The sequence below is a fragment of the Nomascus leucogenys genome, chromosome 20, assembly GCF_006542625.1.
Source record: "Nomascus leucogenys isolate Asia chromosome 20, Asia_NLE_v1, whole genome shotgun sequence".
In the NCBI taxonomy this organism is placed as follows: domain Eukaryota; kingdom Metazoa; phylum Chordata; class Mammalia; order Primates; family Hylobatidae; genus Nomascus; species Nomascus leucogenys.
Window position 1 is genome coordinate 76,457,159 of NC_044400.1, and position 23,593 is coordinate 76,480,751.

The window sequence follows — 23,593 nt, forward strand, 5'->3', positions numbered from 1 at the left end:
CTCGGTGCCCAGCTCCAGGATATAGTGCCTTGGTTTTGTCTTCTGTGAAATGGTCATGTTAACAGTCACCAGCTCATAAAGATTCTATGAGCTTTGTGTCACATAAGGGGCATTTTCAGTTAAGACCGGCTCTCATCATTCTAACTACGGTAGTTGTTTCTGGCGAAGTGCAAAGGGGTCTCACACATGCAGCAGTGGGCAGAAAATGCTCATTCATGGAAGTAACCACTTCGCATTAGATTAAAAAAATTGAAGAAAGATTTTTTAAATGTTAGTGTATCAAGTTAATTAGCCTTTCTAGAGAGCCCACGAGTTTTGGTTTTGCTCTGCCTATTATACGGTGAAATGGACAGGTCCTCACTCAATTAACAGATAAGAGAGAAGGCGCCAGTCAGGAAAAAAAAAAGCTGCCTTCTGGGTGTGCACTTCTGAGGGGGCACAGGCGCACCCCTCAGGGCCAACATCTTCTCCAGGGCCCCCTGTTTGGTAAAGATAAAGGTGTCCCTTCACTCCAGGGAACTGTAGCACTCCCAGGGATCAGGACCCCTTGCCCCTTTGGGCTGGCACCTTCTAGCTGCAGCAGCCCCGTGGGAATTGTGGTTCCATGAAATCGGAGCCAGAGCCTTAAGTGTCACGGTGTTACCCACACAACGTGTGGGCTTGATCATGTGGTGGGTGACAGTCCAGTGACCACAACCTGGGAGGGTGGCCAGTAAGGTCAGTGCAAGCAGATCATGCTTCTACATACGCCACATGCATAGGAAATCAGCTCCTCCCCAGGTGGGGTTTTCAGCATGGAGATAAGGGGAGTTAGTTCCCAACTCAGGCATCTCCAGATCCTACTGGGTTGCAGGGCTGGGCTTCTTTTTGGAACTTTTCTGAAGCAAGAACTCAAGGTGCAGCCAGTACAAGTGAGTGCTTTTTCACAGTGTGTACCTGGAAACCCCGAACCCAGGGACCAAGGTGGCAGTGGGATCCCAGTATGGCGTCTGACTCAAGGTCAGCGTTCGCTCAGCACCTGCGGAAGGACTGAGACGTTCGCTGTCGCCGTGCTCTGGGACCCTGCTCGATGACAGACACTACTGGGGCCCCAAGAACACAGAAATGAGCATGGTCAGATTCCCCCTTTGAGCAGCCCACAGCTTCGTGGAGGAGACAGACAGCAATAATTTTATTGGCACATACTAATGGCAATCAACTTCATATGGGTTAATCGCGAATTCATCGCTCAGATTTCTCCAGGATCAGTTTGTTGCACCACCACACGTGCCAGGGAAACTGTTGCTTTTGTCATCCCAAGACATGTGGCCACGATACCAACCTGGAAACATCTTGGGCCGCAGTTCAGCTGGAGAGGCTCCGGGAGAGACGTTCATGGGAGTCGGGGCAGGGGGAGTGGGGACTGGGCGTGCACTGCTGCTCAGAAGCCCTCCAAGCCTTGTCCCCAGAGTCACAGTCAAGAAAGTCTTCCTGAGCTTTGAGAGGGGCTTAGAAGCAAGAAACTGCACGCGGCAATGTTGATAAAACATGGTCAGGAGGCTTCATTTTCTACCGAGTTCGGAAATTGGGAGAGAGCAGAGCTTACGCATCCTCACCGTGGGGAGGGGAGGGCAGGGGACGAGGCTGGAGTCCTCCCATCCTTCAGCCCAAGCACACCCAGATACTGGCCATCTCAGCTCTGTCCACCCCATGGGCCAGTTCGGCCAGGACAGGGAAACTGGCAGCCAAGGCCCAGCAGGTGGGGGCTATGACTGGAGGTGTCCCTCAGTGCCTGGTGGACGGCAAGAGTCAGCCCCCAAGCCTGTGACTGGAGCAGGGACTCTGGCGTTAAGCTGCTGAGAGTGAGTCCTGCCTCTGGCATTTATGGGCTGTGTGACCTCGGTGAGCCACCCCTAACCTCCTGTGGCCACAGGAGTGACACCCACCTGCCGGGTCCTGCACTGCCCCCTGGGCCTGGTTACTGTTGGCACATGGGTTCGGGCCGGCTGCTCTGCCGTGAAAGAGAAGCACCCACTGCTACTTGAAGAGGAAGAATAAACCATCCCTCATAATCACACAATCTTAAAATGCGTGGACGGTGCCTTCCAGTGGCTCTCTCTCTCTCTCTCTCTGATTCTGGCTGTTGTCCTTTGGTTGCAGAGGCCATACGAAATCCACTCAGCCACGCCCATCGATGAAATCCTCAACATGTTCAAGGCGGAGCGTGTCCACTACTCCTCCATGTGGTGCAAGGGGATGGTGGCCCTGCTGAGGAAGGTAAGGGGGCAGCTGCCAGCCTGCCCCGCCAGGGAGCTACAGTGAGTGTAGAAACAGCCATATCAGCAAACGAAGGGGTGAGAATACAAATGGCATACCGGGGGTAGAAATGATCAAATCAGCGGCACTCAAATGCCAAATGCCGTGGAATAAGTGCTGTTATGGGGGTGCATATAGATCAGCACACCTCAGAGGACAGTGGTGGCTGTGACAGCAAGCCTCTAGGCTCTTGTCACTCTGCTATGAGCTCCTAATCAACAGAAATACTTAATGCATGTGAGTTTTGTTTTTTTTTTTAGATGGAGTCTCGCTCTGTCGCCCAGGCTGGAGTACAGTGGCGCGATCTCGGCTCACTGCAAGCTGCGCCTCCCGGGTTCATGCCATTTTCCTGCCTCAGCCTCCTGAGTAGCTGGGACTACAGGCACCCACCACCACGCCCAGCTAATTTTTTGTATTTTTGGTAGAGACGGGGTTTCACCATGTTAGCCAGGATGGTGTCAATCTCCTGACCTTGTGATCCGCCAGCCTTGGCCTCCCAAAGTGCTGGGATTACAGGCATGAGCCACCGCGCCCAGCCTGCATGTGGGGTTTTTAAATCTGCTGCATATGGTCTTTTCACTCAATGACCTTTAAGAAATTGGGTATCTCGGCTGGGCGCAGTGGCTCATGCCTATAATCTCAGCACTTTGGGAGGCTGAGGTGGGTGGATCACATGAGGTCAGGAGTTCGAGACCAGCCTGGCCAGCATGGAGAAACCCCATCTCTCTAAAAATACAAAATTAGCCAGGCGTGGTGGCGCATGCCTGTAATCCCAGCTACTCGGAGGGTGAGGCAGGTGAATCACTTGAACCTGGGAGGCGGAGGTTGTGGTGAGCCGAGATCGCACCATTGCACTCCAGCCTGGGCAACAAGAGTGAAACTCTGAAAGAAGCAAGGTGGAAGGGAGGGAGGGAGGAAGGAAGGGAGGGAGGGAGGGAGGGAAGAATCTCCTTGACTTTCTGCAGGAACCGTTGCTATTAGAATAAAGCAGTGGTTCTCAAGGTATGGGCCTAGGACCAGCCAGCATCCGCGTCATGTAGGAGCCTGTTAGAAATGCACATCCTCAGGCTCCACCCAGATGTGAATCAGACGCCCAGGGTGGGTCCCACTGTCTATGTCTCCATGAGCTCTCCAGGTGGTTCTGGTGTGCACTCCAGCCTGGCGTGGGCAGGAGATCTTGGTGCCCTGCCTTCAAGGCTCCCTTCACATCCTCCACGATGCATGGAGCTGAGTCTTGCGTGAGGTTGGCACCCAGTTGTTTTTAAAGGAATGATGACAATAGCAGCCAGCACTGTTGAGGGTCCTGTGTTCTGGATCATGTGATGGCTCTTCTCCCTTACTCCTCCCAAGCCCTGTGAGCAGGGGGAGTGTCATTGTCCCAGTACCAAAGATGAGAAAGCCGAGGCATAGGAAACCAAAATCATTCAGTCAATGCCACAGAGCTATTAAAAGGCAGAAGTAGGATTTTAATCCAAACCCTCCTAACTGCAGGTCCCAGCTTCTAATCCCTACATGGCTATAATGTCTTGTTGAATTACTAATCGGTTAAATTATTTTAAAGGAAATCCACCACCTGGTTCTTGAGAGCTTGTGTGGAGGCTCTAGCAGAGGAGCATAGCTACTCATATACCCTTGACCGAAGACCGATCCTCCTCTATTGGGGATGGTCGTCCTCTTTGACGGAGTGCACAGCTTTCGGAGGGACGCACATGGAGCCATGAGAGAGCAAGGGGACACCTGCTTAGCCAGCCAGATCAGCCACATCAGCCCTGGCAATCAATGGCGTGACAGGTGTCACAGCCAGATCACCCTCACATCCTATTACCTGGTTCTTATAAGTCAGTGTCTCTTAACCCTGACTGCTCATTAGAACCACATGGAAGCCTTATATACCACCAATGCCTGCACCTCCCATCCCACCCAAGTGACTCAGAATCTGGCCCTCAGGTCTGGGCATCAGCATGTTTTCAGAACAGCTGCCCTGAACAGTGAACTTCCAGATGGCATTGAAGTGGAACCTGCTTAAGTTGGCACCCACTGTTTTGGGACAGCCCCTAAAGAGTGGCAGCCATGATTAGCGGATGCAACCCCTGCTAGCTATCCCTGTGGGCTGTGACTCCAGCCACTCAGTGGGCATAGCTGGGAGATTTCTGCAGTGACAGGTGTGTGTGAACTGGCAGGGGGCTCTGACTTCCAGCTCCACCTGTGGACCCTGGTGTGCCCCCCCATTTCTAAGTATGTGCCAGGTCCTTACCAGTCCCATTTGGTCTCATCCTACCATGAGCTGGAAGTGGAGGAGTCTCCATTATTCCCCCTGCTTTCAGGGAGGCAATGAGCCCAGGGCACCCAGCAGCTCACCCAAGGTCACAGCTGTTAAATGGCAGTCCCGGGGCCAGGCCTCTGTCTTTTCATTCTTGGCCCCTGTGCTTTTTCAATAGATAAGCTACAGGGTTTTGGCAAGTTGGGAGGCCCGCTGGGATGCCAGGTCATAGTCTTCAGCTGTTCTTATGCTACGTCACTCCTTATTAGCTGAAACTCAATTCGAAGAGAAGCTAAAAAGTGTCCCCTTGGCTACAAATGAGGCGACTTCATTAGGTCACAGAGGTCACCTCATGGCTGTCCAGGGATAAATTTTATTACAACTTGGTGCCTCCCATTACCAAGTTGGAAATCCTAAGATGAGGCGGCTAATTCTTTCTATTTGTAATTGGATGCTTCTCCAGACATCAGAGAGGCAGCCTGTTACAGGCTCCAGTCCCAGAAAGGAACATGGGAGCTGAAAGTCTGGTCCCTGCCCTAACAGTCCCTCACTGGATGACCTTGCAGAAGCAGCCTGACCTCTCAGTTTCTCCCTGGCTGTAAAGAGATGAGTGCAGATGGCGCTTCCAACAACAGCAACCCAGACGGGGCACGACATCAATAGAGCATGAAGAGCAGAGGCACATTAATTGCCCTGAGACCCCTCCTTCAGAGTCCCCGCTAACTTTGAGGGACGCCCAATTCACAGAAACTCATTTGCCCTCTGACTGCAGCTCCTGACCAAGGATCCTGAGAGCCGCCTGTCCAGCCTTCGTGACATACAGAGCGTGCCCTACTTGGCCGACATGAACTGGGACGCGGTGTTCGAGAAGGCACTGATGCCCGGCTTTGTGCCCAATGTGAGTGGAAGCCCCACCTGATGTCATGCCACCCCTCTGCAGGGTCCCCGCCTTGGTGCAAAGCAGGACTTTGGCAGCTGGCCAGTGAGCCCTCTGCTGGCCACGGCCACCTGAGCACCAAGGGCTTATGTCTTGCTGGAATTTGGGGTGAACTTGGGCCTGATTTCCAGGGTCCCAGCCATGCAGCTTCCCTCTTTGTGGTAGGTCCTTTGGGTGTGCCAAGCCTTCTGTCTGTCATTGAATCCCACCCCCAGGTGCTCGGGTCCAGGTGCGGGGGTAGCAGGCTGATCTACTCTTCTGCCTCCATGGAGCTGACTGCCCAATAGAGGAAGACAGGAAATGACCTACCCCGACAGGGCAGTCAGGACTTGTCGCACAAGCTTGGAAGAGGGAGAGGTGGGGTGGGAGGGGCGGAGGCAGGGGCTTCTTTTAGGGAGAGGCGGCAGAGACCTAGAGGTGAAGTGAGGGAACCAGGACTGCAGGGATGGGCACTGAGCCTTCCAGACAAAGGGATCGCCAAGATCACACTCTTGAAGGCAGCAGAAAGCCTGGGTTTCAAAGAACAATTTTATAGCATTTAAGGGAATAAACCAGAGGGAATATAATAGGAAATGGGGCCAGGAGGGAACACATGCCACACCAAAAAGGCTTCCAGAGGCCACGGTCAAGGTTTTAGGTTTTGTCCCCTGGAAACTGCAGTGTTTAAGGCAGGGAAGTGAAAGCATTGGATTTACATTTTAAAGGAGGGTTCTGGCAGGAGCTGGATCCTGGGTCCTCCAGGAGAGACACTGAAAGTTTGGACCTGCCTGGAAGCCTCCTGTGGTCCCTTCCTGCTGAGCAGTTGCATTTCTCCTGGAGGGAATTGCAGAGAACACCTGAGGAACAGTGAAAATTGGGACGGAAATCCTGGGTGACATTCCAGTTCAGCCACCTCTGCCATCTGTGACCTAGGAGAGCACACCCCACCCGCTCACCTGTCCTTGCCCTGCCCGGTAGCAGTGGTGTGAGCAGGAAAGAGACCGTAACATTTGCTCTTTGTTGTTGTCCGTTCCAGCCCCATATTATGTGAATGGAGGTGGAGACTCCAGCCTGGAAGGCAAGAGATTTCTAGGCTGGTTCCTGGGGAGCCTCAGACGTCCCCGGCTGATGTTTCATGTCAGTTTATTTTAAAGACTTCTGTCACTCCTTTTGGTGCAAAAATAATGTTTCCCCACATCAGTTTCTCCAAGAGTGCCAGGCTTCCAGACCCTTTTCACAAACCGTGGTAGCAGCGCACACACACGTTTCTGAACACAGACCCTCCCCACAGCCTGCCCAGTGTTCGTCACTGAATCCAACCGAAGCCAAGCCTGGCTGACGCTGGCTCTAGCTGCCAGGGGGCGGGAGGCGGGGGTACGGCGCAGGGAACCAGGGCAGGAAGTTGGGCAGATTTTGAGCTGAAATTGTATTCTTATTTAGAATGATTTTTGTAAAAAAGATAGTAATGACAGGACAATGTGCATAGGATAAAATAACAAGTGAAAAAATCAGATTCGAAAACTGAACTCAGCCTAGTATGAAAAACAGGCATAGAAAGGGGCCTAAGGAAATACCTGGATGTTAACAGGAGGGTTGCCCCAGGGGGACCATGTGTGTAAATAAATGATGTATATAGTGAGAACGTGTTGCTTTTTATCATCAAAAAACAGAAACAAAGGTAACCTGTGTATCCAACAAGAGTAGTTCATCATTACTTGTTGAATGAATGAATGATCGAATGAATGAAAAAAAAATTCAGTGATGGGTGGAACGCAGCAGACCATGTTTTCTTTTCTACTCCCCTTTAGAAAGGGAGGTTGAATTGCGATCCCACATTTGAGCTTGAAGAGATGATTCTAGAATCCAAGCCACTTCACAAAAAGAAGAAGCGGTTGGCAAAGAACAGATCCAGGGATGGCACGAAGGACAGCTGCCCGCTGGTGAGCGCTTCACAGGAGCCATTCCGGGAGAGAAATCCTGGCTCATAGGGAAATGACTGAGCCAGGTCACTTTTTAGCAAAAAGGGGACATTTCACTTCTCCCTTCCAATTTCCTTATTTTGCAGTAAATAAAATGCTACCATCAAACAAGTAGGGGGAAAGAGTGAAGGAAGGCATTCACACTCCTGGCATTCCTTGAGCACTATTCCTACAGCAGGAAGCTTGGGTAGCTCTAAGGCACGGGGAGGGACCCAGCGGTCCCGCTGCACCCTTGAGAAAGATTTTGTACCGCAGAGGCCCCCGGGGCTGCACGATGACTTTTGTGGGTCCTGAGCACTTTGCCTCTGTGGGCCTCTGTATTCGTTTCCTGGGGCTGCCACATGCTGAATGGCTTAAAACAACCCACGTTTATTCTCTCACGGTTCTGGAGGCCAGAAGTCCAAACTCAAGGTGTCTGCAGAGCCCGGCTCTCTCCAAAGGCTGTAAGGGAGGGGCCGTCCTTGGCTCCCCAGGCTTCGAGTGGCGGCCAGCCCCCTTGTCCTTCGCTGGCTCACAGCTGCATGGCTCCATTCTCTCCCTCCATCGCTGCATGGCCTAATTCTCTGTGTCTTTGTGTGTCTTCATATGGCCTTCATATAAGGACCCCAGTCACTGGGCTTAGGGTCTACCTAATTCACTGTGACTTCATCTTAACTGGATTACATCTGTAAAGGTTCTATTTCCAAATAAGGCTGTATTTGTAAGTACTGGGGGGTTGGGACTCAAGATACCTTTCAGAGGACACAATTCAACACACAACACCCCCCTCCCCTGTAAAAGTCTATTAAAAGTTGAGCCCCTGGCATGATGGTTGTGAATTTCTGGTTTTCCATGCCTCTCACGTGGGCCTTAAGTGGTCAGGAAAATAAGCTCTTGAATTTCAGCCCATATTCCATTCTAACATGGCTTTTAAGTTGGATTTAATGGCTTAACGTGGAGAAAAGCATCTTTGTCCACCAGGCTACCCTTGGACACAGCCACCCATGCAGTCAGGGTCAGCCCCAGACACTTAGCTTGTCTTGTCCTGGTCCCAAGCATCTGAGGTTTCCATCTAGGTCAATCTGCCATCCTCCGATGCTCCATTACCGTGTGTACCTGGACCATGCCTTGTCATTTAGTCACCTCTCTGTGCTCTTTGACAGAATGGACACCTGCAGCAGTGTTTGGAGACTGTCCGGAAGGAATTCATCATATTCAACAGAGAGAAGTAAGTCCTTCACACTGTACCCCTTGGGCAAAGCCCGTCCTAAGTGACCCAAGGTCCCCCTGGCAGAATCACGGTCCCTGCCCCCCAAACCAGCCTTGACGATGAAAGGGAAGGTATCACTGAGGTGAGACACAGGGCCCTGGTGGGGATGAAACTCCTGGATTTTGAATTAGACAGGGCTCTAATCCTGCCTCTGCTGTGTGGCCTGAGCCAGTCTCTGGGAGCTCCCATGAGAATGGGGAGGCGCGGCAGCCTGAGCGGGCACACAGGAACAAAGGCGGAGAGGCAGGCTCACTGTGATGAAAAGTAAGAGCGCTGGGGTCAAGTTGCCTGGGGCCAAGTCCTGGCTCCGCCACTGCAGAGTGACCTTACCCTGCCTGAGCCTCCTCGTCAGCATCAGCCCAGTGGAGAGGCTTCCTTAAGATGCGGAGCTCTGAGAATTAAATGAGGCTATTGTCCCACATATGTCCCTGGTATGGAAGGGGTTCTCAACACGGGAAGGTAATGACTATTGTTACTAATATTGACTTGGGTAAGGTCGGTGGGGGATGCTGGAACCTCAGCAGCCTGGGATGGGAAAAGAGACACAGGGAGTCTGGGAGGGGCTAGGTGGGGTGTGCCCTGGCCATGGGGCTGCCCTCTAAGGGGTTGGTCAACAAAGCAGGCAGACACCTCAGGCTCGGTTCCAGCCAATCATAATATCTAGGGAAGGCTGGGTGCGGTGGCTCACGCCTGTAATTCCAGCACTTTGGGAGGCTGAGGCAGGCGGATCACGAGGTCAGGAGATCGAGACCATGGTGAAACCCCGTCTCTTCTAAAAATACAAAAAGTTAGCTGTGCGCAGTGGCGGGCGCCTGTAGTCCCAGCTACTCGGGAGGCTGAGGCAGGAGAATGGCGTGAACCCGGGAGGCAGAGCTTGCAGTGAGCAGAGATCGTTCCACTGCACTCCAGCCTGGGCAAAGAGCAGGACTCCGTCTCAAAAAAAAAAGAAAAATAAAATCTAGGGGATTTGTGGCTGTGGCTGACTTGTCAGAGCTGGGGCTCCAGCAGGGGCAGCCAGTGAGCCCCATTTGACCCACACTAAGCCAGGCTTTGGGTTGGTAGAGGCAAATCAGAGATGCTTCCTGCCCTCCAGGAGATTCAAATATTGATTGACTCAAAAATTCATTGATTGCAGGCCCTTATGCAACCCCCAGTATTCAACCGTTTTGGCTTTCAGCAGATGCTAGCCGCGCAGGGGACACGTGCTAAGGCCAAGGGCCGCCCAGGGCAGTGCATGTCACAGCAGACACCTGGCTTAGCCTGGGTGGTTGGGGAAGTTCTCTAGGTGGCGTGCTGGGCCAAGTCCTAAGGGACATGTAGGGGAAAACGTGGCATTCCAGGAGTGGGAACAGTTTACAGAGAAGGAAGACAGCGTGGCTGACGCAGGGCCATGCAGCTGGTTAGAAGGCTTGGATTACCAGAGCCTAGAGAGTGGGGAGAGGTGAGGGATGGGGCAGGGATGGGTGTTTGGGTTCCAGCCGTGGGCCAGTGGGCAGGACAGGGCTCCAGTCCCAGTCGACACTGGGGAGGCAAAGGAGGCAGCAGCCTTTCACTGACTATGGGTGGCTACAGCTCTGAGGGCCAATGGGTGCCCAGATCAGCACAGACACACACACCAGGCTTGGGCAGCAAGCCTCACCTGCTAGGGACCACATGCTGGGGTCTCCCAGCTCTGGCCAACAGCACAGGAAGGGCCTCTGCAGCCACAACCCATCAGACTTGGGGAAGACAGGGCTGACGTCGTGAGTGGTTTCGGAGCTTATCCCAATCTCCCTGCGGTCCTGCCTGCTCTGAGGCTCATGGCCCTTCCCCCAGACTTAGAAACCCAGACCCAGGAACTTCTGCTCAAAGAGCATCAGTGATCTTGGGCTCAGGCAGCCTTCATTCTCTGTGTGTGGGCCATGGAGTTCAATGAGAGCAGCTGCTGGCAAATGTGAGCCTGCAAAAAGCTAAGCTGTGTGGGACCCAAGCAGACAGCAATCGCATTTCACCTTTTGCTGTGTGCCAGAACATGCTTCAGTTTGGATTCTTCCTTTTAAAAGGAAATAAGAATGAGACGTCCTTCCCTGTGTCATTTAGAAGTTGGGTCTGGCTGCTTTTAGCAGAAACCCCACTATGTAGGAGCTTCAACCAAGTAGATGTTTTCTTCCTCACATGGAAATGGGAATTGATGAGGGAAATGCAGTCAGCTTATGGACGCCCTTGAGATTTGCAGTCGGCCTATGGACACCATTGAGATTTGTCATTGGGAATTGGAAGTGAGGCTGGCATAGTTTACAGGAATCGGGAAAATAAAGAAAGAGGGCAGATGTCATGGGTTCCTGATAATGGGGAGCCACAGAGAGCATGGCCATGGGGGAAGCTGTTGGCTGGGGTCTGAGCTGCAGTTCCTGCTTCTTCATCCTGTCTCTGCTTATCTAAGTGCTTCCTCTGTGGCCCTGATGGCTGATAGGCTTCTTGTCACAGCAGGCGTGCAGGCTTACTGCCATATAAAGGTGTCCAGGAGAGGGCTTTGCTGTGTCCCCCAAGATGCATCAGCCGACCCCATCCCCACCTTATCTTGTGGGAAGCGAGCCATGCTCCATCTACCCACAGTCCTCCCTGCTGCAGTTTCTCAGTAGTAAAAAAATGCCTATGAGAAGTTGATTCATGACACATGATTGCCTCAAAACAAGCTTTTTTTCCTTTAAACCGAGAAAAAAGTGAGACCTGTTTATCCTCCACTTCTGTCTGGAATCCCATGTTAGAGGCACCTGCTATGCTGGGACTTGAGTAGCTGGAAAATTCAATCGAGCACCTTCTTCCCCACTTGAGCAGTGTGGTGAGTCGAGGGCTGGTCAGGGGAGCCAAGCATCAAGCCAGGCTTGTCGTCATGCTCCGCCTGGACCACGTCCCTGGTCCCCAGCAGTTCTGCCTCCTTTCAGTCTCTGCAGACCTGGCCGTCAGCCTGACACCAATAGCTCCTGCAGAATATGGAGAGGGATGCAGGCTCCCTGCATAGTGGGGGCTGCAAAGATAAATCACACATCACACAGGAGAGCTGCAGTCCCAGGGAGGCAATCAGAATTGCCTGAGGGCCTGTTAGCATCTAGAGATACTGCACCTGCTGCAGGTTGCATAGTGTCCCTCAAAAAGATACGTCAAAGCCCTAAGCCCCACTACTTCAGAACATGACCTTATTTGGAAATAGGGTGGGTGCAGATGTAATGAGTTATGATAAGATCAGACTGGAGTAGGGTGGGCACCTAATCCAACATGACTGGTGTCTGTCCTGACAAGAGAAGAGGTGCTGGCATGGGGAGAAAGCCATGGGAAGATTGTAGTGATACAGCTACAAGCCAACGAGCACCCAGCATTGGCGGCCATCCAGAGCTGGGAGGAAGGACTGGAGCGAATTCTCCCTCAGAGCTCTCAGAAGGAGCCAACCCTGCCCACACCTTGATTTCAGACTCTAGCCTGTAGAGCTGTGGTAATTACGTTTCTGTTGTTTAAAGCCACCCAGTTGGTGGTAACTTAGTTACGGCCACCCAGAGAAACTAATACAGCCAATACAGCTCTCTAATCCATTCCTTCCCCACCAGAAGCTGCGAGAGTAAGCATGGGGACCGGCATTTTAATATGTCCCACAAGCCATCCTGATGCTTAACAGTTTGAAATCTTCTGCAGGAGACAAGGGTGTCTAAGTGGTGCATCCTCTAGTGGGTTCTGAGTTGAGTCATAAGGACCCTGTCTAAAGCTGCAAACCCTCCCAGCTGTGGCTCCCTTGCCCTTAGGGGTTCATCTGCAACTCCTACATTGAATGTATCTTGAACGTAGATTCCTGCTATACATGGTTTTAGCAAAAGCCTACTGGCTGCAGGATGCTCCCGGGGGCCTTAACTTCCCTGCACAGCTGACTTCCTCTTGCATAGGCCACGTATGCTTCCTCAGCTAGAGAAAGCTCTTGGGGAGAGAGACGGTTCCTGCAACTCCCACTGTGGTAAAGCAGCCATCATCTGCATGAAGCAGCAAGTGGGAGCTGAGAGGACATGGGCAGGGCATCCACTGTGTCAGCCCTGCAGGACAAATGCATTCAGTCATTTGACAGCTAAATCATAATCCTGGACTAGGCCTCACACAGAAGTGAGTCTTCAGGACTCGTGTCCTCAGGATGCCCATAGCCTGCAGTGGGGAGGATTACCAAACAGTGCGTGCGGTGTGTGCCGTGAAGCAGACACACAGGGGCCACTGTGGGGACAGGAGGAGGTGCCCTGGGGCTAACCTCTCTGGACCTTTGTTTCTAAACAGAGAACAAAATTAAAATTAGCACTCCCTACTTTTTTGGAAATGCAGCTTATTATTGGCTAATGGTCTCAGCTGGCAAAAGGCCACTGAGCCAGGTGGAGCATCTGCTTCCAGGGCTGGTCAGGGCTCTGAAGGCCTTGGCAGCTGAGACTTCCAGTGGGTTGAGAAATGCACCAGGGGGCCCGTCCTCCTATTCTTGGCCAAAGATCTGAGCAGGGCTGATTTTTCCAAGAGGTCTTTTCAATAGCATTTGACAACATTTTGCAGAATAAGAAGCTCCTGGTGAGGAAGGAATTTAAGGGGCATTTTCTATCTTTGCTATCTCTTGAAGAAACAAAAACAGACTTAAAATCATATAAAAGCTACCCCTGGAGTCCTTGAGAATATCACATTTAAAAAATCTAATATTGCATTTGTTACACCAAATAATACTATTAATGCTAATAACAATCATCATTTGTATGTGACTTTACGGTTTTAGATCATGTTCCTTTAATCTAGGGTTTCTCAACCTTGGCACTGACTGTTGACATCAATTCTTGGTTGTGAGGGCTATCCTGTGCATTGCAGGATACTTATATAATTTCTGCCCTCTACTTACTAGATACCAGTAACACCTTCACAGAGTGACAACCAAAAATGTCTCCAGATATTGCCAAATGTTCCCTGGCAGCAAAATCACCCCCAGTTGAGAGCCAGTGCTTTAGTCCTTATTTATCACATTTCCCTAAAAGAAATATCATTGGTATTCTCAAGGTCTTGCAATATGAAGAACTTGAACTCTAATCTCCCATCTCTTAGTTCCCAGGCTCTTTCTGCTAGCTGTGCTTTCATCCAGTTGTTTGGCAGATGTTTATTGAGCATCTCCCTGGGGTCAGGTACAGGGGATACTGCTGGGAGCAAGGCTCCTGGTCTCATGGAGCTCACACCCTGGTGGCACGAGCTTTCAGACGTGCAGGAAGGATTGTTTTGCACAAGTGGGTGGCCTTGAGGGTTCTCTCCAATGCACCCAGTGGGCAGTGGCAGGCGTGGCAGAGATGGTCATGAGAGCTCCCTTTTATTGGGTGTTCACTCTATGCCATTTAGTCTGTACATCCATCCTCTGAGCTGGTTATGCTTATTCTCCCCCATTTCACAGGTTAGGAAGTACAGGCCCAGAGTGGATTAAGGGCACACAGCCAAGAGGTGGCAGAGCTGGAGTTCCATAGAGACAGTGTGGCTCCAGAGCCCCAGGCTGAATCAAAATAGCCCCTGGCCATGTACATTAAATGTTGGGCAAGGAATTGTCACTCTCCCTGTAGACACCGTCTGTTGGCAAACCCAGACGTTTCAGGTGCAAGATTATACAAATTAACATGACCACAATGCATCCTCCTTATCCCTCCTCAGACCACACAATGGCAGCAAACCCCAGCCCATTTGCTGTGGATGGAGGGTGCCCTGACTAAGGCCACAGCAGGGTAAACAGTCAAAAGATATTTAAAGGCCAGACACGGTGGTTCACGCCTGCAATCCGAGCACTTTGGGAGGTCGAGGCAGGTGGATCACCTAAGGTCAGGAGTTTGAGACCAGACTGGCCAACATGATGAAGCCCCACCTCTAGTAAAATACAAAAATTAGCCTGGTGTGGTGGTGCACACCTGTAATCCCAGCTACTTGGGAGGCTAAGTCAGGAGAATCACTTGAACCCGGGAGGCAGAGGTTGCAGTGAGCCAAGACCATGCCACTGCACTCCAGCCTGGGAGACAGAGCAAGACTCTGTCGCCAAAAAAAAAAAAAAAAAAAGAAAAAAAAATTAATGTTGGCTGACTTCATCTGCTTAGATGGCCTGCCTGGAGGACGCTGGCCTTGGAGGATCCCAGCAATATGATAGGTACCCTCCAGCATGGCCTGGAGCCCTCGTGAGCCAGCGCCAGTGAGGCACGAGGGGTGCAATTCATCACAGGCTTCAGAATCTGATGGGCCTGGGTCAAGTCCTGGTCTTGCTGCTCATGGTGCTGTGACCCCAGTGAAGCTCCAGCCTCTCTGAGCCTCGGACTTCTCATCTGTGCCATCAAGGGGCTGAACAGATATCAATGACTTTTTGACTTTACCAAGGTCTGTGCCATCTGCAAAATGCTTTGACATTTCTCGTATCTCTTCAGCAACCCCACTAGTAAGAAAAGGAAAGGTTAGTCTTTGTATTAATCTGCAAAATGGAGAAAACCCTTTGCACTTAGTCCCTTCCCCACAAACCTCATTGCTGGGAAGTAGCAAACTTCAAAACTCTAGGCCTCCCAAAGTTAAGGCCAGCACATGTAGGTTCTGTCCAGTCTTTGAATTAAACAGTGTGGTCCAAACTTAATAGAAAAGGCAGTTAGCAGTGAAGACCACCTTCTGTGTGCTGGCCATGGGGGAGCCACCTGCACCCATTTTCTCATTCCATTCTCCTTGAGATTCTATCCGTAGGTATTTTTATTCTCATTTCACAGTCAGCTAAACTGATTAAAACACAATTCTGACTTGAATGGTGTCTCTGAAACTCAGAAGTCTAGAGGATTTACTGCCCAATGAGGTGGAGGGGAGGGCAGAGCTTAGGCAATTGAGCAAGGCAGGGCCAGGCTTTCTGGGAACCCTGATACAGCAGAGCAAATGCCTTTCGAATGACTGGGGAGAATCAGCTCAGTGACCTGACGCAGGGGGAGGAATTCCAGCCAGAGATGAAGGTAGTCTAAAAGGCTGTGTGGATTGCAGAATCTTAATAGTGCCACAAAACTCACAATCAAGACACTGCACGGGAATTAGGGCCCGGTTTAAAAAGTGTGGCCAGGCACGGTGGCTCACGCCTGTAATCCTAGCACTTTGGGGGGCTGAGGCTGGCGAATCACGAGGTCAGGAGTTCAAGACCAGCCTGGCCAACATGGTGAAACCCCTAGCTATACTAAAAATACAAAAAAAATTAGCTGGGTGTGGTGGCATGCGCCTGTAATCCCAGCCACTCGGGAGACTGAGGCAGGAGAATCGCTTGAACCCAAGAGGCGGAGGTTGCAGTGAGCCGAGATCACACCACTGCACTCCAGCCTGGGCGACAGTGGAAGACTCCGTCTCAAAAAAAAGAAAAAAAAAAAGCGTGACTGGCTTGGGAGGCTGAGGTGGGTGGATCACTTGAGGTCAGGAGTTCAAAACCAATGTGGCCAACATGGTGAAACCCTGTCTTTACTAAAAATACAAAAATTAGGCGGGCTTGGTGGTGCACGCCTGTAGTTCAGCTACTCAGGAGGCTGAGGCAGAAGAATTGTTTGAACCTGGAAAGCAGAGGTTGCAGTGAGCCGAGATCACGCCACTGCACTCCAGCCTGGGCGACAGAGCAAGACTCCATCCCCCGCAAAAAAAAAAAAAAAAGCGTGACCGATTCTGACAAATCTCAGCCAATAAAAGATGTGGAAAATAAAAAAAAAAAAAGACATAGAAAATACTATCATTTTTAAGTGTATTGAAAAGCTGTTATGTGCCATGTACTGTGCTTGGTTGGCATTTTAGATATATTCACATTTGATCTACAATTAATCCTCACCACAATCTTTTTGTTTGTTTTTTAAATTTTTTTGAGCTGGAGTTTTGCTCTTGTCACCCAGGCTGGAGTACAATGCCGCAATCTTGGCTCACTGCAACCTCTGCCTCCCAGGTTCAAGCGATTCTCCTGCCTCAGCCTCCCAAGTAGCTGGGATTACGGGCACCCGCCACCACACCCGGCTAATTTTTGTATTTTTTTTAGTAGAGATGGGGTTTCGCCAGGTTGGCCAAGCTGGTCTCGATCTCCTGACCTCAGGTGATTTGCCCACCTCTCAGCCTCCCAAAGTGCTGGGATTACAGGTGTGAGCCACTGCACCCAGCTTCACAATCCTGATTTATAAGGTCTTAATGTCTGGAAAGAATAAGTCCTCCGTCTGAGGTCACTGGTAAAGTATTTTAGCTAGAGTGGGGATTCCACACATAGGTCTGAGGGATTCTCAAGCCCATTTTCTGTTTCACTATCCCCCTTCTAAGGCTCACTTTTAATTTTTTAAAAATACAGAACCTGTAATTACAATATCCAAGTGAAGTAAAGGAGCAGTACTGCTGGGAGTGTATGTAAAATACAGAATGCAAACAGTGAGGTGTTCTGAAATAAGCACACAGGGGCAATTAGTAACTTCTCTTATGGGTTCTTCAAGTTGATTTTCACTGCTTAATCTAGCTATCACACACCCTGGCTTCTTATGAAAAAGCCTTAGACTCTGCCTGAGAACCCTGTGTTGTGAGTTGAATTGTGTCCTCCTGAAGGATATGTTGGAGACCTGTCGCCTAGCACCTGTGAAGATGACCTGTCACCTGGCACCTGTGAAAATGACCTTATTTGGAAACAGGGTCTTTGCAGAAGTATTAAATTTATGAGTGAATATGACCTTATTTGGAAACAGGGTCTTTGCAGAAGTATTCAATTTATGAAGAGGTCACACTAGATTAGGGTAGGCACTAAATCCAATGACACATAGGGAAGAAGGCCATGTGCAGGTGCAGGGAGAGACAGAAGAGAGGCTGCCACAACCCAAGGGATGCCGCCACCAGATTGGTGGCCACCACCAGAAACTGGAAGAGACAAGGAAGGACATCCCCCTGTAACTCTCTAAGGAAGCGTGGCCCCGCCAACACCTTGATTTCCCACTTTCTGGTCTCTAGAACCAAGCAAGACTATATTTCTGTTTTTTAAGCCACCAAGTTTGTGGAAATTTACTAAGCAGATCGAGGAAACAAATATACTTTCCAGGAACTTAAAAGGCTCCCCGTGATGGGTAGTGCTGTCTCACCGTGTAACCCTCGATTTCTCCTCAAAATTTCAAACAAAACGTTAAGCATGGCTATTATTATCAGAAAAGTTATTTTACAAATAAATAATGTAAGACAAATAAAAACTACAGTGATTTAGAAAGTATTGACATTTTACACAAATAAATTAGTAGAGATTTTTCAGACACACATACACACACATATTTAATAGAGATATTATTAGTGACTCTAAAGTGCTGTATTCTCACTGGCTGACTTCTGGACAGTTTCTGAAGCTCTTTTGCATTCCTTATCCTGTGAAAATCTGTTAGAAGCTGGCAGTATAGGCAAGGTTGAACCATGACTCCCATTTTACAGACTAAAGTTTGAAGCTCAGAAAGATGAAATGCCTTGCCCAAGACCACTCAGCTGGTGGAGCCTAAAGTCTAACCCAAGACTCCCCATCACAGCTGTCTGCCACATGCTGCCTTGGAAATCCGGGGAATGCAACAAACACTAGTTTGAGTGAGTGATCAAACTGACAACAGATGATGAGGGTCCATGGGAAGGAGAATCTGTGCCAAGAATTCTAAGATACTATCTCTTGTTCATGAGCAAATACTTGCAGAGCTTTTGCCAACCATTAAGCATTTGGGGAAAAGATACTAGAATTTTGATCTGAAAAGATCCCATATGAAAAAATCTATACTTTCAGCCTCAAAGGACAGCATATACATACAAATAATAGGTATTCATGAAAATAATGTTTGCAAAGGTGTTGATTCTTGAGATTGGCTGAGAAGAGCTAGAAAGAGGGTTCTACCAGCAATCAGACCTGCATTCAGTTCTGGTTCTGCCACTGGTTGGCTATGTGGCCTTAGTCAAATGACTTAATGTCTCTGAACCTAACACTTCATGCACAAAATGGGGAGAAGAAAAAATAGTAATTCTGTGTTCCCACAGAGTTATTCTGTGCAACCAATAAGACAGTGAAGGGGACACGGTTTTGTGAAAGTTATGAAAAACATAAAGAATTGTTTTTTAAATTGTATTACGTACAAATATAAGATGTATGCCAAAGAACTTTGTATGTTGCAAAGCTCTATAAGGATATATCTTAACTGGTCCCATTACTTAGCCTAGAAAATTGTGGCTTTAGGAGGTTAAAGAGACAGATTGGTGTCTGTCTCAAATGACGGATTCTGTGAAACTGCTATGGCCGTGAGGACTAAGCTCTGATTGTTTGTCTTGCCTAAATTCCTATCTAAGGGGTCTGGGGAGTCTTACCCTACAAACCATAAATTCTCATCAGATGGGTTTCATTTGACCCTGTATATCGTGACTTACTTTCCAATCTGACTGTGGCATAACAAGGAGGAAAATCAAAATGTTTTACCCCAGAATATATTTCCTTCCCATACCTTGAAATTGCCGGCCAGGCGCTGTGGCTCACGCCTGTAATCCCAGCACTTTGGGAGGCCGAGGCGGGCGGATCGAGACCATCCTGGCTAACATGGTGAAACCCCATCTCTACTAAAAATACAAAAAATTAGCCAGGCGTGGTGGCAGGCACCTGTAGTCCCAGCTACTCAGGAGACTGAGGCAGGAGAATGGCGTGAACCCAGGAGCAGAGCTTGCAGTGAGCCGAGATGGCGCCACTGCACTCCAGCCTGGGGGACAGAGCGAGACTCCATCTCAAGCCTTGCAAAGTCTCTTGTGGGAAAAATCCACATTCTGTAGAGAATCTTCTGTCCCCTTTGTGTTTTGTTTGTTTGTTTGTTTTTCCTTTATTTCTAGATCCAGGAGATAGTTAACTAAGAGCCAGGCACCCTTTTAGGTCTGAGAATAAATATTTTACAACCTGCTCTGTCTCTCTGAAGTCTGCTATCTGAGAGATTCCTCTGCACAATAAAATTTGGTCTCCACAGTCCTTTACCTTAACCTGAACATTCCTTCCCATTGATCCCAGGTCTTCAGATAAACTCAACTAATTGTCAACCAGAAAATGTTTAAATTTACCTATAGCCTGGAAGCCCCTGCTTTGAGTTGTCCTGCCTTTCTGGACCAAACCAATGTATTTCTCAAATGTATTTGATTGATGTCTCATTCCTCCCTAAAATACATAAAACCAAGCTGCGCCCTGACCACCTTGGGCACATGTTCTCAGGACCTCCTGGGACGGGCCATGGTCACTCATATTTGGCTCAGAATAACTTTCTTCAAATATTTTACAGAGTTCAACTCTTTTCATCAACAGCTGCAAAGGATGGAAATGAAAATGAAACCACTTAGGTGAAATAGGAACTTATTAGAAGACTCATATAGCCACAGGATGGGCTTGGGTACAGTGGGACCCAAGGTAACTGGGACCCAGACCAGGAAGCTTAGGAGCACTCAACCTTTCCTTCTCCCAGCTATTCCCCTTTCTCTGCACATTGAATTCATTTTCTTCCATTGTAAACCAGTCCTTTCCACACAGTGGAAGACGTGAGTGTTGAGAGCTCCAGAATCTCCTGGCTCAACCAACAAACCCAAGAAAGTGGATAAAACAGGGAGCTCAGGAAAGGCAAAAGGAGAAAGTTTTTCTGACCTCAAATTCAAGTATCCCAGGTAATCGTTCTGATTGGCCCAGCTTGAACCAGTTGCCATTCCCTGGGCCAATCAGATCTGGCCATTGGAGGAGGATTATGATTGGTGCTGCCTGGACCAGGTGCCCTGCCTTAGACCGATGGCTATGACCTAGAAGGGAAGGTCTATGAAAAGGTGGGAGCGCCTGTTTAAACCCAGTGTTAGAAAGACAAAATAATGGCAGTCCACTCTACTCGGAAACTAAAGATGCTAGTGTAGGGTTCATGGTGTCCACGAGATGAAAGAATCGAGAGCGACAGATGCTGAGGGCTGGACAAAGTAATAGAGAGAAGGCAGGTGGTCTCCTCACCTGGCCCCTCTGCTCCCAGCTCTGGGCAGGTGGAACACAGTAACTAGAGATGGATGGGGATGTTGGGAAGGAGAACTTGCAGGGAGGGCCAGCTGCTCAGGCATGGAGGTAGCAGTCCCACAGTGGACGGCTAACTCATGTAAAATACAGAATACAAGCAGTGAGATGTTCTGAAATAAGCACACAGGGGCAACTAGTAACTTTCCTATGGGTCCTTAAAGTTGATTTTCACTGCTTAATCTAGCCGTTAGCACACACCCTGGCTTCTTATGAAAAAGCCTTAGACTCTCTGCCTGAGACCCCTGTGTTGAATTGAATTGTGTCCTCTCAAATGGCTTAAAACCCTCAAATGCCTCATTTCCTGTCTAGAGACACAGTCTAGAGGTCCTGATGGGAGCTCTGGCTCAGAATGGCTCAGAGTCCATTATTCACCACCCACCAGCATCTGGATCCCCAGATCCCCTCTCTGAGCCCATAACCAGGTACAAACGCACAGTTTCAGTGACTTAACAACAACCAAGCGTGTTCCTTGTTCACGCTGTATGTCCACGGCAGGTCAGCAGTAGGAGTGCAGCTCCTACATCTTCCTGCTGCTTCTCACTCCCCTCCGTATGGCAGTGATCGTGACAGACGGAAGAGCCCTCTGGAGAGTTTTGCCATTGGGAATTACATGCTCCTGCCTGATGGTAGCACGCAGCACTTCCATTCATGCTCACTGGCCGGAACTAGTCACATGGCCTCACTTAACACCAAGGGAGCCCAGAACTTCAATCCTGCCGTGTGCTGGGAACAGGGGCCAGTGTGCGTGGTGAGGACCCCTAGTGACTGCCCATCCGTCAGGCCCCCAGTGCAGGTCCTTCCAGTGCCCCCACCCACACCAGGGAGGACCCAGCAAACCTCACCCTTAAGCCAGCTGAGGCAGAAAAGCTCAGCCTCACCTCTGAGTCTAGGGAGAAATCAACTGGTACTGGTGCCCAGAATGGGGCTGTGGAAAGAATGCTTAGCTGGGAAGAGGGGAAGAGCAGAGTTCTGCATTTGAACTCTCGACTCCCCTCTGAAAAGCCATGGGACCTACTACCAGTTGCCCATCCATTCTCACCCTAAAAATGGGCCTGGTTCACTTTTCTCCCAAAGGATGGGATGTAGGTTTTAAATGAGAAGTTGTAGAATGAAGAAACACTCAACAAATAGGGAAAATCAATCCCCCATGACTCAGAAACCAGAGACTGCTGCCCTTCAGTTCTGCCAGAGCCGTCTCATTTGCAAAGGGGCGGAGAGAGGGAGAGGAGAAGATGGTAAGAGAATCCCTTGCGTTTTGCATTGTCGGCATTTAGCACCCAGGGTTTGGCTGAATGCCAAAGACTCCCTCAAATGTGTTTTGCTTCAGGCAACAGCTGATAAGACTGGCAGAACTTTAATGCTTCTGGCCAAAGGCTGTTATTGAATTCGTGAGATCAGAATTGCCTACAAGGTTATCTCCCAATAACTGTTGAGGTTTAAAAGTGGAACCCCCAGTTATACTGAGTTTTTACTTAGAAAAGAGAAATCTCTGGGAGACTGGAAAGATGTTGTGTTAGAGTCCCAGAGAAAACACTCAAAGGATAATTTACTTACAAAGAATCGTTTACGTGGAGTGGGTACAGAGACACCACAGTGGCTCTGCAGTACCCTAGGGCTCCATAGAAGCCAAGGTGTTACTCCCTGGAGGCTGGAGGAGATGAGGGGATGGAGAGCCTCAATCAAGGGGCTGCCTTGACTGGAGCAGTGACCTCCAATGTTCCCAGCAACTCCAGGCGGCAGTGCAGGGAGGAAGCTAGGGAACCAGTGCCCACACTTGGCACCCCTTGCTCTCTCTGACTTCTGCTGGGGCTTCCCATTGGCCATGCCCAGCTGGAAGCCCACAGGCCATGGGCACCTAGGCTATGGCTCCTCCAAGTCAGACTCCCAGGCTGACAAGAGGTGGAGGTGGTACAAAGTGGATCCAGAGGGAGGCAGGAGACAGTTAGTCCCGGGGAGTTCTTTTTTCTTTTTCTTTGTTCTTTTTGTTGTTGTTGTTTTGTTGTTTTGTTTTGTTGTTTTGTTTTTAAGATGGAGTCCTGTTCTGTCACCCAGTCTGGAGTGAAGTGGCATGATCTCGGCTCACTGCAACCTCCGCCTCCCGGGCTCAAGCAATTCTCCTGCCTTAGCCTACCAAGTAGCTGGGATTACAGGCACCCACCACCACGCCCGGCTAATTTTGTATTTTTAGTAGAGGCAGGGTTTCACCATGTTGGTCAGGCTGGTCTCAAATTCCCGACCTCAGGTGATCCACCCGCCTCAGCCTCCCAAAGTGCTGGGATTACAGATGTGAGCCACCATGCCCGGCCTAGTCTAGGGGACTTCTAAGAATTGGAGGAATATCCCATGAGAAAGAAACTGGAATCATCCAAATATTTAATAGTTCCAGAAAGCAGACCTCAGGCCAGTGGAGGTGGAGTGGAGATGGAGCTCTCAGGCAGCAGATTTCTCCATTTCAATTCTATGTGAAGGAAAAGTTTCTCAGGACTTCAGCTATTCCCAGATGGGATGGGCTGCCTTGGGAGGTGGGAGCAGGGCTTGGGTAAGACTGGCTGGGTCTCTGCCAGGGATTCTAGAGCAGGGATTCTTGCAGTGTATGCACAATGGAACTGAATGACTTTTGCGTTTTTCTCTTTCAATATCCACCCTCCATTTCCAACTCGATTACCATTATTCAATTTGGTATGTGTCCTCCCACAGCTTTCCAGTCATTTCAACTCTGTGTTTGCGGTTTTTTGGGGTTTTGTTTCAGGGCGTTTCTTTTTTAACTACAGAGAGGCAGGATATGTAAATGGCTAAAAGCACACGCTCCGGAACCAGACTGCCTGGG

The 23,593-nt window shown here is 49.7% G+C and overlaps 1 protein-coding gene across 3 annotated transcripts in view; it reads left to right on the top strand.

Moving 5' to 3' along the window:
- The window catches only part of STK32B (serine/threonine kinase 32B), a 431,273-nt gene that overhangs the window by 391,099 nt on the left and 16,581 nt on the right, over window positions 1-23,593 (top strand). For all 3 annotated transcript variants that reach the window (XM_030801295.1, XM_030801296.1, XM_030801297.1), the window contains 4 exons: window positions 2,140-2,256; window positions 5,328-5,453; window positions 7,280-7,411; window positions 8,593-8,657. In XM_030801295.1, the coding sequence (XP_030657155.1) occupies window positions 2,140-2,256; window positions 5,328-5,453; window positions 7,280-7,411; window positions 8,593-8,657 (440 nt within the window). The remainder of the gene's footprint in view (window positions 1-2,139; window positions 2,257-5,327; window positions 5,454-7,279; window positions 7,412-8,592; window positions 8,658-23,593) is intronic.